The 17,706-nt window shown below is 36.2% G+C and overlaps 2 protein-coding genes across 4 annotated transcripts in view; one reads left to right on the top strand and one right to left on the bottom strand.

The window, feature by feature from the left end:
• The window catches only part of LOC126253090 (uncharacterized), a 96,061-nt gene that overhangs the window by 61,335 nt on the left and 17,020 nt on the right, over window positions 1-17,706 (top strand). The gene's annotated exons all lie outside the window — the stretch shown is intronic.
• Window positions 135-15,817, bottom strand: LOC126253091 (kappa-scoloptoxin(11)-Ssd1b-like). The gene is made up of 4 exons (XM_049954194.1): window positions 15,587-15,817; window positions 15,272-15,460; window positions 11,691-11,909; window positions 135-432 (listed from the first exon to the last, which is right to left on the bottom strand). Exons 1-4 carry the CDS (start codon window positions 15,800-15,802, stop codon window positions 241-243), a joined length of 816 nt encoding a protein of 271 aa, XP_049810151.1. The 5' UTR covers window positions 15,803-15,817; the 3' UTR covers window positions 135-240.

Raw genomic sequence — 17,706 nt, 5'->3', positions numbered from 1 at the left:
CTCTTATTCTTCTGAAATGATTTCAATTAAATTTGGGTGTTCTGTACTTTGTGTTAGTATCACAGAGTACTTAATAATTCCTTAATTAGGGTATTTTCTGATAATTGATTTTGTAGATATATAAGAATGAGAAGTGAGACAATATGAAAATAGTCTATAATTTCCCGTACAAAATTAAAACATAGTAAATTTGAAGTTTAAACTTATACACTCATTTATGAAGAACATTATATGAATATCTTATAAGTTGTTTGGAAAAGGAGTGCATAGAGCTTGATATGCTGCTCCACTGTAGAATAGTTCAGTCACATTGTAGGTGTTGTAATCCACAAATAAGCAGAGGTTTCCAGCAGGACAGGAACATTGGTAATATATTGAGTACATATCAGCCCGTGCATATCCACAGATTTCGTTGGTTTCACATTTCTTTGCCTGTGTAATGAGAAAATCAAATCAGAAAATAACTTATTCCTCACAAAAAGAAGTTATACTAATGTTTTAATAGGTAGAACATCTTGTGGCTCAAGTATCAAATGAAGTCAAATATCCCACAAGAAAAGAATCTCTAAATTATGTTGTTGCACAAAGTGTATATTTTATATATGGTTTGCATGAATAATATCTTGTAATTCAAGTCCACAAACTGTATGGAGTTTTTAAGTGAAGTTATTGTTCTTTTATTTGGTTGCACTAATTAGACAGAAATCTCTAAGTCTTACTCAGTCTGCTGATTTGGGCCTCATTGGGGAACTGCAGATAATGTCCAAATTTCATATACATCTGTACACAAATGTATGAATTGCCTGCACATATTCTGAAGTTCATTTAGTATTAAATAATACACTTCAGTACCCATTACACATAGGTACTGGCATGGTAGACTTCAAATAAAGACCATTGTGGCCAAACTTAGGAGAGTTTGTAGGGCATGTAGACTGCCCTCTTGTGGCAGATTGAAAAGAAATGAAAGGAAGGACTGGAAATTGGTTAGACACAATTCCCACTGAGGTGATGTCTTAGAAGCAGCCCGCATTGATGGAACACACAGAAATGTAGTTGAAGTGACTTACTGGTTCACACTGGAAAGACAGCAATACAACACCAGCACGTGTCTGGCACAACAGAGTGCTGGTTGCTCCACAGAATAGTGTTGTTTGACATGCAGGGAGGGAAGGGGAGAACTAAATTTAAAGTTGTATGATGTGGCCTGTAAAATGTTGTTGTATGTAAATGAAGTCGAGGTACAACTGTCTCTATATGTGGTTTCTCAGTAAAGCTTTAACTTTTTGTATGAGAAGTTAAAAACCACAGTTTTTAGGTTTGCGTGTGTTCTCCACTATGCAGTATTTTTAATACAGTTCCAAGGAAACTGAGTGTTAAAAAAATCATTTTTTTTTTTGACATCTTGTTAATGAACTGGTTTTCTTTTCCCTATTGTCCATAGTTTTTGCAGTACTTTGAAATGAGTAATTCACTGAGTACATTTTGAAAAGTTTGCAATAAAGAATGTAATCACTGGCCAGTTTATAATTGGTACATTTTAGGTCACAGATTTCTGCATATGAGGTGTAGCTAACACATTGAAATTTCTTTCCAGTCTTGAGTAAATACAGGATACATGTTGTAGGTTGTCTATAGCAAAGTTGGCAACAGTGCACCACATGCGAAGCTATTGCCGCCTACTATGTGGAGCTGACTCGTGTTTCTCTTTTTAGTCTACTGCTGATACAAGCCGAAACATTAACATGCATGAGTGCTTACAGACTGGGAATACATCTTCACCTGCTATTTCTGTCTGTGCTATGTGTAATCAACATGTTGTTCATGCAGGATGACTGTTCAAATATGATCTCACTTCAAATCTGGCAACATTTTTTTATGAATACACCTCTAGCTGAATTTCATTAAGTTATTTAATAGTTGTAGCTTTTCAACATGTAACTGTTGTTGCTGTTATTATTGTATCCACATTAAATAAAGTAGCACAAATGTGGTCTTACAAAAATAAATGTTTCATAGCGGCATTTTTAATATCACTCAAACACTTGCACAAAATTACATATTGTAATGAGTAGCTTCTCAGCAGGAGAAGTAGTAAGTTGCAAGTTTGTGACTTGCTTTGTCAAAAGTAGCTGAAAGTAGTTGCTCCAAAAAGTACAATCTGTCTGGACTCATTCAATAGAATTTGTGGAATTTGCATTTGTGTTGAGAGAACTTATGAGATATTGCAGTTGAACTATATCCATTATTTGTGAGGTATCCTTTTATCTATTTACAAAAACATATTAATATGTCCAGACATTCCTTTTAATGGGAAGTTATAAAATTTAGTTAATTTTGAATATCTCCAAAATTATGTCAGATACAGTACTGAAACATACAGAAGTTAACTATTGTTATTTTGAAGGCTAGATAAAATTTCATTGTGATTGATGTATGGGAAATGACTATTAATTCACAGGTTGGTGTCGATTTAAAAATGACTGTAGTCTTGCTGCTTGTCATATCACTTCCGTGTGAACACAAGTGCTGAACAGATGAGCATTGCATTGCACGACCTTCATTACAATGTGTTTTACCACATACCATATCACCTAAGTGAGAAACATGCCTTAAAAGATTGAGTATGGGCTTAATCTTTAGTGGTGTGCTATGTTTTTTCCCCATGACTTTTGTGCCCTTTACAGTAATCTGCATGTTAGCTGTGACATGTTTGTAAGTGGAGGAAGCCTTAATATGGTAAAGAAAATACCCTCTGCCATTCACGGGTGGAGTGCAGAAGGAATGATTGTTTGGGACCTCTATATGAGAAATTGTCCACCATATTCAGGAAGTTGAAGAATATTTACAAAAATTGCCAGGAAAACTTGTTCTTATAATATTTTAAGTAAATTAGCATAATATATTAAGGCGTTCATTATCCATGCACCTTTCATTTCAGATATTGCAGCATTTCAGTTACATTGTCCTACCTGTAAAATAAAACTGAACTAACACAGTTTCTCTCTCTCTCTCTCTCTCTCTCTCTCTCTCTCTGAGCCATCTATTTGCTGTATCTAAAACTAACAAGGGGAGGCCACAATGTTTGGAACGCTGATTTACTTCAAACTTCATACGTTTGTAGTACTCCATTAGGACAATCAAATTTGTAAGCAGTAGCATGCACTTCTCAAGCATTATTGAGAAAATCGCAAGATAATTTGATGAAGCCCCATAATCGCTGGATCGCTGGATTGAGTCCCATTCGTCAGGTTTTTTTTTCCCCCAACACAGTCATATCCTTTACTATTTATATTACAATTGATATAATGGGAAAAATACATGTAATCAGATGAACTTTTATTAAATTTACAATGTTATTTGGCAGTCTACAAATTTTTATTATCACAAATAACATAATATTCGTAACTATCGACTAGTAAATTTTTAGACTGCTAAATAACGTTGTAAATTTAATAAAAGTTCATCCGATTTCATGTATTTTTCCCATTATATCAATTGTAATATAAATAGTAAAGAATATGACTGTGTTGGGGAAAAAAAAACTGACAAACGGGACTCGATTCAGCGATTACGGGGCTCGAACGCTAACCGCTCGGCTGCCGCCGCTTCATGGTGAAAATGATAATGCACAGGTATATATTTGATGACCGAAATTATCTTTCAATTTTCTCAATAACACTTGAGAAGTACGCGCTACTGTTTACACATTTGAGAAGTACGCGCTACTGTTTACACATTTTGTTGTCCCAATGGAGTACTACGAGTGTTCGAAGTTTGAAGTAAATCTGTTTTCCAAACATCGTGGCCTCCCCTTGTAAGACTGTGTGATCAATCCTCTTCATGCCTCTATTCATTTGCTGTATCTACAACCAAGACTGTTGGATTAATCCTATTCATGCCTCTATGCATTTTTCTTCCCATTATGTGTATTATATGACAGTTCAGATGTGATTCAGTTACTGGTCAAGTAGTTCTCAGTCAAGTCACAATCTTGGCTAAATATTACAAATGGTCATTTAATCCCCCAGTTAATTGCAGCCATTCCTTTTCGAATATTGTGTGAAGAGGGCAGACATGGTGTCGCAGAATAGATTCTTTTGGGGTCAGTGCTGATTCACATAGAAATTTTGTTATATTGAGGTTAGATCACTATGTTAGAACTCAAAATATATTCTAGAAGGTTGCCATTGATGGAAGCAAATAGCATAGAGTGAATTAGTTCTGCTTTCTCACCTTCCCACTCCCCATCCTGCTCACCCTCACCCTCACCCTCTCCTTCTCAGTCCTATCCCTCTTCACCCTCTCCCCCCCCCTCTCTCTCTCTCTCTCTCTCTCTCTCTCTCTCTCTCTCTCTCTCTCTCTCTCTCTCTCTCTCGACCTCCTCCCTCTCAATCCTCCCCAAGAAAAGCATGAACTGTTGTGGTCTGTCCCTGTCACTTGGAAAATATGTCTACACAGTGGGGATACAGTAAAATATTGTTAAGAGTGATGTAATTCGCTTGTAAGTTCCAAAAGAAATCTGGTAGGATTTCTGTTAAGTGATTTAAGGTTTTCTAGTGTCGGCACTATTGATGCCTAGGCAGCATTTTTCGGTATTTAGTCTGGAAGGAGCATTCATTAACAGAACTTAGCTTTACGGTACTTGTTTAGTTTTGAATCCATCATCATCATCATCATCAATGGCCACAGCAAGAATAGTTTTTATGCCACTAATAACTTATAAGGACATTTTAACAAGTGCAGTTCCACTTTATGTCAACATCTGCTTATCTCTTAAGTTTTACATTTTGATTTGTACATACTGAGCAGCAGGTGCTTTGTCCACAAAATTTGCCTGATAATAGTATGTGTATCAAGGGGACCTACATATACATCTGTACTCTGCAAACTGCTGTGAAAATCATAACAAAGGGTACTCTCGATCGTATCTCATATTAAGCTTTCTTCTTGTTCCATTCACATATCAAACACGCGAAGAATGCCTGCTTATATATTGCCTCTGTGCATGCTGTAATAATTTTGATCATGTATTCAGGCGCAGTAAATAGGGGTTGTAGTACATTCTGAGATTCCTCATTTAATACTACTTCTTGAAGGTTGGTAAGTAGGCTTTCTTGGAGTTGTTGACATCTATTTTCAAGTGTGTGGCAGTTCAGGTTTTGTTGGCATTTCTGCAGTACTCTCCTATGGGTCAAACAAACTTTTGATAATCTCTGCTACCCTCCTTTGTATGCATTCAATATCCCCTGTTAGTCATTTTTTGTATGGAACCCAAACACTTGAGCAGTATTCTAGGATGGGCCACATGAGTGTTTAGTAAGCAGTCACCTTTCTAGTGTCATTGCATTTTCCTGGTATCCTATCAATGAATGGAAGACTGCTGTACCTACAACTGATCATGTGTTATCAATTGTATCATCCTAATCATTATTTTTGTGGAGCTTGACTATTTTCTTCAGTTTTAGTACAGTTCCTCTGCAAGTTACTTACCTTGCACTGAATGATTCTAATTCATATTTAAAAAGTGGCATGACTTTCTGTGAACCCAGTTTTCAAAAATGATTTTTAGTTTGTATCTTGGTGATTGTTGTTGCTACAAGTGCATCACATCACTGATTCAGTCTTTACTATTTGTTCAGATGTATTCTTACAACCCTACACAATGCAGAATTGACTACTAGATGTCACAAGAGGTGAACACACAAGTACAATAGAAGACAGAGAGTGTTGTAGTGTCAGTAGAGAAGTTGTAAACAGCAGAATAGGTCAGTAAGGAGAGCTCTGAGACTTCAGATATAGACTAGTCATTTGATGTCACCTGAGTAACAACTCCATAAGGGACATTTCAGTGGTTCTAAAGCTGCCCAGTTCGGCTGTTGGTGAGGCGATCGTAAAGTGGAAAAATGAAGAAAGAACCATGTCTAAATCAAGACCAGGGAGACCTCATGTACTGACAGACTGTGGCCATCGAGTGTTGTGAAGAGTGATTGTAAAAAATGGCATAAAATCAGTGGAAATTATCACTCATGGTTTCTGAAGTGCTACTAACAGTCCTGCTAGAACAATGACTTAGCATAGAGAATTAAAAAGAATGAGATACAGTGGTCTAGCAACTCCCCACAAGTCACTTGTATTTATAGTCAATGCTTGAGGTGGACAGTTAATGACTGGAAACATGTGATTTGGATTGGTGAATCATGCTATACCCTGTGGCAATCTGATTAAAGGATTTGGGTAAGTGAGTGAGTGGAGAATGTTACTTGACATCCTGTTAGTGCCAGCAGTGAAGTATGGAAAAAGAGGTTTTATGATATGGACTTGTATTTTGTAGTTAGTGTGTGGTCCTCTTATTATGCTTAAAAAAACACTAAATCCAGAAGGATATGAACAATTTTCCACTGCGTACAGTAGAGGAACAGTTCAGAGAGGATAATCGTTTGTATCAGCATGAAAATGCACCCTGTCATAATACAGTTTGTGGGCAATAATAATCCAGAAATGGGAAGATCTGTCTGGAGTTCCAGCCTAAAACTAATGGAACATCTTTGTGATGTGTTAGAACATTGATTTTGCTCCAGACCACAACTTTCAACATCACTACCTTCTCTGGTTTTGGCTCTTGAAATGTCTGCTAACAGACATACAGTGTTTGTGAACATCCTAATATGTTTGTAACCTACAAATTAATATGTTGGTATCATTAGTGGGCAACATAGCTATCCGTTGTAGATGCTTTTCAGAGAAAGTTTGTAGAACAGTTTCATAATTTTCAGCTTAACTCTTAATAATTAAGTTTGTCTGCTGATGGATATACTGGCCAAAAAGGACAGGTATACACTCGCCCACACACCCATATCCATACACAGACACAAGCAGACAAATCTCTGCTTGTGTCTGTGTATGTGCGGATGGATATGGGTGTGTGTGCGAGTGTATACCTGTCCTTTTTTCCCCCTAAGGTAAGTCTTTCCGCTCCCGGGATTGGAATGACTCCTTACTCTCTCCCTTAAAACCCACATCCTTTCGTCTTTCCCTCTCCTTCCCTCTTTCCTATTTGACACTCACAAACCCTCACGCATGAAAACGTGTAGGTTACTTTCCATTGACCTGAAATCATGAAATTTGGAAAGCAGCAAAGATTCACAGTAAAAGTAAACGGAAAAAAATCTGAAAATGTTAATTTGTAATTTTATATCACACGAGAAAAATATTGTTTTTAATCATTTGTTCTCTATCTACCTGTCTGTTCATCTGTTAAGATTCCCTTTTTCTCAGGAATGGGCTGATATATCACATTTTCTCAGGAATGGGTTGATGTATCACATTCAAATGTATTTCACATACTCTGATCAGCAGTCTGATGGTGGAGTAAAAAATTTAAGCTACTTAGTGATTTCAATCAAAAGGTGTGGCCATTTATGCCACATACCATTCAACAGTCCTGTTGGTGGTATAAAAGAATTAAGCTTCTTAGTCCAGTCAAAAGATGCAGCCATTTATGTCACTTATTTTTATACTCACAAATTCATTCATAAAAACTATAGGGTACTTCCAGTTGACCTAGAATCATGAAATGTGGTCAGAAGCAATGTTCCACGGTGCAATTAAGGGAAGAAATCTGAAAATGATCTTGGAAACTATCTTTAAAGTCTTGGAATTCCCAGGAATGATACCTTGCCGGTTACCAATATTGATAACAGGCAGAAATTGTCGAGATGCTCGATTCCTAGGATGGATGAACTGTATACATAATTAAATTTGTATGGAACACTTAGTGTGCAAGTCCTACTCATACTTATTGGATTTGTTTTAATTTGGGCCACTGTTAGATGCACTTTCCAAAATGGAGTCTTTTTTTCTGACTGTTGAGTTCAGTGTGGACAGAGGCACCACTGAACTCTGCACTAATACAATGTGAGCTCTGCAATAAACTTCAATTCTTTCAAGAATTTTTACCTTCTCTTCCATCAAAAAGATTTTCCTATCTCTTTTCATAATATTTTCCCTCTTAAAACTGCAACGGAAAATGCTAAATTTTTACTTGAAAGAAATAGCTAACACCCAGCACTTTGATCAGTTATGTAAGGCTACAAACAGTGTTACACAGTACACACAGTTAACTCTTTGTGCTCTGGTTGAAAGGAGTAGCTGTGTCAGTTGAAATTAACTCGCCTTGGTCTGTAGCAAAACTTTTGTCAGCACAGCCAACCTAGTCAGCCTTTAAGAGCTAGCAGATGATACTGTGTGCAGTACATATACAAATCATTATCATAATAGCAGGGTGAAATCAACACTGAAACAATGTGGCTACAGTAATTTCACCATTTTAATTTTGTGTAGCACACAGCATTGAAAGCTAAGGCTGGTAGTGAAAAGAGGCAAGTGAATGTTCATATGAAATTTCACCTTCATCTGACTTGTATTTAAACAGTTACTCTCTTCAGCCTTCAAGCTGAGTGGAGCTTGGTAGTGTCAGGTGACAAAGCACTAGTGCCATGAATTGTTACTACATTTACCAATTCAGATCTACTACATAGAATGCCCAGGCTCAAGAAAGTTAACCATGTAATGTATCATTTTATGTCAATTATGTCAGTTTTTTCTCTGTGTATTTTGTTTCGTAAAACATAAATCGTTGGAAAATTATAAATATATTGGTGCAAAAATGGCTGCCAAGTAAAATTATGAACACTGTAAATTTGATGGAAGCAGTAAAAAGATGATGTAAATGGTGGGAGAATTTTAGTCCCAGTAATGTAAAAGCAGGGTTATACCGTATCTTTCAATTTCTGGATGTAATTTTCTATTTTTGTTTTAAACATTTACAAAACTTAGAAAATTATTTGCCAAATATATGACAAAGATACTAATACATGAAATGGTAAGTTGAAACACTATTTGTAAATTTTATTAACGGTGAAATGAAACTAACAGTTCCTTACTTTTCATCTCACAAACAAACTTTTTCTTGCAAATGTTGATGAATTCATAGGAAAGAAATTAGAAATGTCACCTCAGGAATGAAGTAATTGCAGATTTATGGAAATGTAGTTGTATCAGCCTTATGGAAGTATTTGCAAAAAGGGCATCGTTTCAGTACTACCACCAATCTCCTGGACAGAGTTTGTAATGTATTATTGCCACACTTAATTTGGTTTCAAGTACCATAAACCACTGTGGGAAAAGGGTGATTTTACTTATTTGAGAAGTATGACTGCTAGCAAACTTTAAACTTGACTAGCTTTAAAAGTAGATATGTTAAAACTAAGCCAGATGTAGAATTGACTCCTTTTGAAACCAGTTTAATATTCCCAGCTAAAGTAATTTATTTAGTTAAGCAGAAGGCATAAATTGACATTGTTTCCCAAGTCTTAAGATTCTTATCAAGTTGCTGAAAAGGCAAATTTGGTCTCAAACATATTTTCATCCTTGCATTGAAGAGTGAACAAATAGGAAATCCCACAGAAAATTACAAATTTTTAGGTTAACACACAGTCCACTCACATTTATATGGCCACCTGTCAAAAGCCTGACTAACCACCAATTGCAGTGTGGACTGCTGTGATACATGCAGGAAGAAAGTCATTGACATTTTGGAAGGTACCGACAGGGATGGGTATCCATGCCAGCTCCAGTGACATGACCAGCTGCGTTAGGACTCTCGGTGGAGAATCTACAAGGTATACAGCCCGATCGAGATGGTTCCACAGATTCTCGATTGGATTTAAATCTGGTGAGTTGGTGGCCAGGGAAGTAAGGTTAACTCATTCTGGTGCTCTTTGAACCAGGCATAGACTGTGAGCTGTGTGAAACGTTGTATTGTCCTGCTGGGAGATGTTATCATGCCAAGGAAAAACAAACTGCATGGCCTCCAAGGATAAATGTGTATTTGTGGTGATCCATTGCAGCATCAAAAATGATGAGCTCACCCAGGGAATACCATGAAAACATTCCTCAGGCCATAAAGTTCTCTCCCTTGTTGCAGGGTGTTTGCCATTAGATGTTTCATATCTTACACACCAGTGATCATCTGCACATACAATGCATCTCATCTGAAAAATGCACATGTTGCCACTCAGTGGACATCCAGTTGCAGTATTGGTGTGCAAATTCCAGCCCTTGTCATGAATGAACAGCAGTCAGCATGAGTGCATGAAGCAGGTGCCTGCTGTGGAGGCCCATATGCAACAACGTTCGCTGAACGATTGTTGAGACATTGTTGGTAGCCCCTTCATTTACCTGTGCATTCTGTTACTCAACAGTTGCACATGTGTTTGCTCATACATATCTCCAAAGCTGTCATCCAGCCCTGTCATCCATGACCTGTGGTGCACCACAGTTGTGTCGACACCAGTTTTCCAGTTTTGGAAAGTGCCATTTTGCCATGCATGGTACACTTCATTCATGATGGCACACAAGTAGTTTACAAACTTATCTGTTTCGGAAAATGATTCCACCCTTGGCCTGAAAGCAAATGATCATGCCCTTTTAGACGCCTGATAAATCATTTCTGCATTATAACAAATAGTTCACTGTTTTCCCCATCCCCCTGATGTGCTTTATGTATCCTTCAGTGCTAGTCGTGCCACCTGCCATCTGTGATTGGTTATTGCATGTTGATGTAATACATAGACAGTGGTCACATTAATGTAACTGTATCATGTAGAAACAACTTAGTATTAGAAACATTTTGAGAATACAAATATGAGTATTACATTTCTGGTATAAGCCAGAAATGTAATGCTTCAGACACCATTATATACAGCCTCAGCAGGCTATCGAGTAACAGCTGTGTGCAGAACTCAACATATACTCTGGTGTAAAATAATGATATAACTTTAATGATTACTAATGAAGTGCTACAGGAGAATTCTGAAGATTAAATGATTGAGGAAGTGTTACTGAATCAAATTGGGGAAAATGAAGTTCATGGTACAATTTGATTGAAAAAGTGTTTGGTTGACAAAAAAATCCTGAGGAAAAGTAAGATTGGTCATGGAGGGACAGGAAGTAGGAGAGAAAGGGGGTAAAAATAATAGAGGGAGACGATGGCTTAACAGTGGTAATCGGGTACAAATTGATGTAAGTTTAAATAGTTCTGCAGAGATGAAGAGGTTTGCACAGGATAAACCAGTGTGGAGAGTTGTGTCAAACCAGTCTTAAGACTGAAGACACCACCACTACCCCCAACACCATCACCAACAACTACTACAACAATGACAATAATCACTCAGAATATATATCCAATGTGTAGTTATAAATGTAACTACATGCAGTGCAGAAAATGGATGAAGCGTATGAAGTGAAGTAAGTAGGAGGCTTGGACGACTGTGGGTTGCATTAGAAAGAAATAATCAACCAAGATTCTATAAAATTTTGGAACCATTCATTCATCTCCTCTCAGTTTTTTCTTCTGTTTCTTACTTCTCCTTTCATTTTTAGAATAATTCTATTATTGTTCTTACGGGAAAAAATTCAAAAACTTGAGTAGTTTTATATGCTTTGTAGGAAATATCACTGCAGTTTCTTCGTATGATGGAAGAATTAATTTTTTTTCTATGCGTGATGAGTACTTCATCTTTATATTTGAAGCATTTGGTTGTCTAACAGGTTTCTGCGAGTTGCAGGGCAAATAATATTAAAGTCAGTTCATATAGTTTTGGATTATCATGTCTCTTGTTACTCACGTCAGCACATTGGTAAACAGTTGTTGAAGTTTCATTGCCTGCCTCTTCATTGATCCTCTTCCAGTAACGTCCCATTGGACAATTGCACTTTACAACAGCTTTTGTCTGAACTAGAGGCTTTTTAGATCTGCCCCGTGGAATTGTGGCTGTTTCAGATTGTAATTGTATCGCAGGTTCATCTGTTGTACATTTCTGCAGTTCACTGATGTTGTTACAGAACTGAAATGGTTAAAATAGGTTGTTGTAGATTGGCAAACAAATTTTTGTTTTATTTTGTAGCCAACTCATAATATAAGAATTGTCCTAAAGTGAAATAAATATTGAAACAAGGAAAATAATCAATTATTGATAACATAATATAAACAGATAGACAAAAAAATCTACTCACCAAGCTGCAGCAGGGGAACACATGCACAAAAGGATTTAACTTTTACAAGGTTTCGGAGCCAGTGGCTCCTCCTTCTGGCAGAAGAGTTGAAGGAGAAGGAAGAGGGGTAAAGAAAAAGGACTAGAGAGGCTTAGGTAAAGGGGTATAGTTCAGAAAAATCACCCAGAACCCCAGGTCAGGAGAGACTTACCAGATGGGTTGAGAAGGAAAGACTGACTCTTGGGGACTGCATCGGACAAGATTTGAAAACCTAAGAGCTTAGAGGTGGAAGACAGTGTAATATACAAGACTGATATTACTGATAAAACATCATCACGAGTTAATAAGAGTGAAAAGCTAAGTGCATTGTATGTAACAGAGGTGGGACAGGGGACAGCGAAAAATTGACAAGTCAGAAAATGAAAGATGCAGGAAACTAAAATGGTGTGAAGAAAGTAATATTGAAACAGTTATTTTACCATAATAATGGTTTACGGATATGATTGATTCATCAAGACACTCATCAATTTTTTATACACTCTATAGTTGTTAAATATAAATAGAAAAACTGGCTACATGCCTAACAGCAGTTGTAAAAATCTTAAATTTCAGAATCAGAGATTTTTTCATTTGGAAAGCATTGGAGTAAAATCAAGAAGTACTTGGGAAAGCTATCTAGGACGCTAGGTTAAAGTGGGTTTAATAGGATAGGACTGGAGGGAGACAGTGAAATTGAATGACAGAAGAAATCTTAAAGCTGATAAATTATTAGTTGAATGCCTGAAGAAGGGAATTTTCAAATGTCTGGAGGAAGAAGAAGAAGAAGAAGAAGAAGAAGAAAAGTAATAACAGCTGCAGGGAAGGAAGAAACAAAAGGCACAAGAAACCAGAAGTGAGAAGGAAAACTAAAAGAAAAACTATATGACAACATTCAGAGTAGAAGTGGGAAGGAACTGTAGAAGTACTAAACAGGACCAGTTAGCTAAGTAGAGGCTGGAGGGTTGCAGCAATGAAGCACATGTGAAGGAGGTTGCTGTCTGCAGAGATCTTTGGTACTGATATTGGGATGAAAAATCAAAAGTACATAGTAAAACATGCACTGAGATCACAGCTATTAGTTTTAAGAGTATGCTGTGATATAAGTTTCCATGCATCACCTATGTAGAATATCTTTGTCCATTCACCCACAGCAGCCTCTTAGTGGCATCATAATAAGCTGAAAAATGGTTTTACATCAGTTGTTACATGGCATGAGTTTCCCAGAACATACTTTCCCATTACGATACTCATTATTTTAATACTCCCCCAAACATCAACACCTCAGAACTTCTCAAAGGGGATTTTTTTACACAAAAAAAACACACACAGTTACCACCAGTTATTTGGTCTCAGTGTATACTAATTGGTACTGTGTTTGCTTGCATTTTTTCACTTCAGTAGATCCCTCCTCGACATTGCCATTATTTTCCACTTGTTTGTGTCTTTTCCTTGCTGTATCACTTTTTTCTAGTCCACCACTAACCCAGAAAGTAATGTATAGGGAAACCACTGCTCCCAGTTCACTGCATGGGTAGTTCTATATGAAGGTCTAGGTGCAGGACATTAAGATGTATTGACCATTTGGAAATGACTAAATAGACTTGAGTTGTAAGATGAAAGCACCACATCAAGAAATGATATTTTTCTTGTGAAATGGCTCTTCACAACTGCAGAAAACGACAAGCAATCACTGTTTTGAACTCCATCTCATACCCTCTGCTGCACACCTTGGAGGACGTAGTTGTGATGTTCCCAATGTTGATTGAATGCAGCTTAAGAGGCACCTCTTTCTTCACAGTTGCATTTTTTTATTGCCAAATTGCCCATTTAATAATATAACTATTGTATATGTTCATGTTGTTATTTTACCTCTTATTATCTATGCTCTTTTATGCGCAAACTGTTTTTGTGGACAATAAAAGTCTCTGAATGCTAATTATATTGCTCTTTAGTGTCATTTATATATTAATGAATGTAGTGATTGGTGCACAACAGTTCAAATAAAGTATCTAATTTTCAAGCAGAGTAGTAGCAAGGTGTATAGAACACTACTCTTATTCAGGGCGAGTGTGTGATCCTTTGGTAATGTAAGCTTTAATTCCCAATGTTTATTGTGTGTTAACTGTCACATCAGGTACTGTTGCGTGAGATCAGTTTTGGATCTGTCTATTACAGTCTTTGCGTGATGGAGAGATTGATTCGGAAATGACCTTTTTTTGATTAAGTATGGCTACCTTTATCAGAAGACATCAAAACAAATGACTCTGAATTTTTGAAAATTGCCCTTAATAAATAACCACAGGTCCTTACTGTCCATACTTGTGTGTCATTAATTTCCTAATTGATTCTCATTGCATTGCTCCATCCCTATAATGCTTTTGACACTGATGTATCACACGTGAAATTTAATTGCTTCTAAAAGACATTTGCAGGCCTAAAGATATTTATAGACAGTTGGAAATGCTCATACATAAGTTAATTTTAAAAATTTATGTAAGTGTATTTACTGAAATGCCTGAAAAATGTGCTGCATTAATATGTACTGTGGTGTTAGAATATAAAGAAAGCATTAATACATTTGCGGCAAACTCTACGGACAAAGTGGTTGTCTTGGAAATTATGTTTGTCCAGGAGAACTGCACCTGAACAAAAGTTGTTCAACTGTTAGACTTATCATTGACCCTCTTATGAAATAAAAACTACAGGAAAGTTGTGACGATTTAGAAGAATATTCAGATATTTGTATTATTTAAATTTATTGTCAGCTCTTATGGAGATCGTGTGTGTTCATAAAGAAATCGAAAAGAAATGAATGTATTGCATGATAAGAATGTGAATACTTCCTACTGAAAATAATGCTTTTTCATACAAGCGTTCATTCAGAGAGCTGCAGACTGAACATAAAGAGTTATAGAATTGAAAATATAAAAACCATCATGTAAAGAATTTGCATATGCTATTTATAAAATTATTCCCATTTTTATTTTTTAGCACATATATTCCTGTATTTTTAAAATCACACACAGTTGTAAAGAAATACACAAATTGTACAGCTTGTGTCATTTGTATTGAGTCACTGAAGCTTATAATGCAGAAAAATTAAGGGGGTTAACTTTGTTTCTTCTCAAGATATGTTTATTAAATATACATACTTCCTGAGTCATATTCTACATACCTTTAACTGAGAACGGTTGCTGAGCATCATGGTATAATTGTCTGGTGTTTGACTCCATCTTTGGGAGCATTGAAATGTGTTGTGGCAGCGACATAATCTTTCTACTTTTATTGGAAACCAAAAGCGTTTGTGCACAATATTACAAGCAACATTTAATTCACATATTGGCAAAGACCTCTCACTGCGGCTCTGAAAGTAATAGCAAGTAACATGCTGTTACAATTATTATGAAAATAACATTGTGTGTGTGTGTGTGTGTGTGTGTGTGTGTGAGAGAGAGAGAGAGAGAGAGAGAGAGAGAGAGAGAGAGCATACATTTCCACGATAACTTATTTCAACTTCGTTGGAATCACTGTCATTAATATTGCTAAGCACTGAATGAGTAAAATTTAATGTTAATATCAATAGAAACACAATCAACACTAGTTGAGTATGTGTATCATTAAGCATTTTGCTGCAAGGCTTTAGATGTGTTTGTCCTTGAAGCTCCTTGTAGTACTGATTAGCCTTATCTCCGAACTCCAGCGACATGTTTATTACAATTCCAGAATGTATTTTGTTTGTGATGCTACTTTATCATTCTCCACATTAATTGATGGTGTTCCTCATTTGTGGTATTTAGTTGCAACATGTTGGTTTTTTGTACTTGATTTTAACAATAGCCATCTTAACACTGTCATTATCAAACACACAAACTTGCAGAAGATGTATAATTATTTTTAATGTCTAATCAGATAAGCTATATTTGATGACAACAGGCCATACTTAAATAGAAGATAAGTTCCTGTTAGTCATCAATATGGCAATCACTGAAATACCACCGTTTGTAATGTATATCAGCTAAAGGTATGTGCTTTGAGCTGCGATAACAAAAGCTTCTTATATGTTAATGGCACTAGAATTAGTTTGGAGCCTCTCTGGAATAGTGCAATCTCAAAATTTATCCATTAGAATTTTGTGAAAAAAAATTGTTATATTGTTTCCAACAATACCTTTTGAGGTAATTAGGGCACTTCTGTAACACCTTGTTGTAATTTATTATTGCCACCTCACACCTTGTTGTAAGTTATTATTACCACCTCAGTAGCATATCTTAAATTCCTCGTGTATATTAGTTTGTAGTCTCCTTTGTAATACACTACACCATTTGTTTCATGTCATCACTTTATACCACTTCCATAAAATATTTAATTGATGTGATGGAAATCAAAAGCTCAGTTCAGTTGCCACATTGGAATACTGTGCAATTTGTCCGTATTATTTTATAGCAATTTAAAGTATGATTGCTATACATCACATTGAATGTAAACTTTATCTGAATCATTGTACCTTTCCTTACAGTTACTACCTTTGTTTCTAATGACCACTAATTACCCAGTACAACATTGTGTGTTCTCTCAGATTTTGATTCTAGTTCTTTGATCCACTTTTTACTTAGGGATATAACCATATTGAATCATTCCTGTGCAGTACTGTAAAAGAAATTTGGAACAGTTGTGTGAGAAGTTGTTAGATGGCAACAGACAATTACCTCTATTAGAAAATCATATTTGATGTCCTTTTTCCACCTGTTGCTAAGGGCTTTTTTGTGGATGGGCAGTGCTTTGGTGTTTTTTAACAGTATGTGTGACAGTCATTCTTTGTTAAAATAAACCTTTTTTACAGATTCAAACTGTTGCTGCTTTTTACTTGAGGATTAAAAAAAAACAGATTATTGGCTAAGGCCACCCAGTTTACCAGTATTACACAAAATTGGAACTTACTTGAAGGAAAGAAAACTACATGTGTCTCTAGTATGTCACAAAAGTTCACTTCAAGAGACAGATACAGAACATGAATATTATAAGTTCCTTCAGCACTAATTTGTTGTAATATTCTCTTCCTTTTAGTCTTTTAGTCAATGGCGTCATGAGGCAGTTGATTATAAAACTGTATTTGCATAACAAACGAGATCACAGATGAGATTAAAATATGTGTTGCTGGGGCTAAAATAATCGTATCAGTTAACCCTTCTACTCATGTGCATCTGCTGAACGCATCAGAAGCAGAAGAAGCATGAAAGAATTAAAATAAATCTTTGAGGACTCCGGACTTATCCAAAGAATAGGATTGCTGGAAACACTCTTGACAAGTATATTAGAGAACTGTTCATCTGCTTTTCAAGCAAATAAAATAGACTGCAATAACCCACACTACGTTCCCAGAGGTTCGAGATGTTATAACCACAACAAATATGGAGACATAGCTAAGATTTGTCACAGTAAGAAGAAGTAGAAAGTCTGCCATCAATGAAACAAGGTATAAGACAGAGTCAACAAAGCTATACACCGAGCCTGGTATACAGATTCTAGGGCATCAGCACATATGTAGAATCACTTGTGTGATTTTAGTCTCACTGAGTCAGTATTCAGTTTGCAAGTACTCATGACTAACAA

The sequence above is a fragment of the Schistocerca nitens genome, chromosome 4 (genome assembly GCF_023898315.1).
Source record: "Schistocerca nitens isolate TAMUIC-IGC-003100 chromosome 4, iqSchNite1.1, whole genome shotgun sequence".
Taxonomy (NCBI): Eukaryota; Metazoa; Arthropoda; class Insecta; order Orthoptera; family Acrididae; genus Schistocerca; species Schistocerca nitens.
This window is presented reverse-complemented; position numbering and strand designations above follow the sequence as displayed.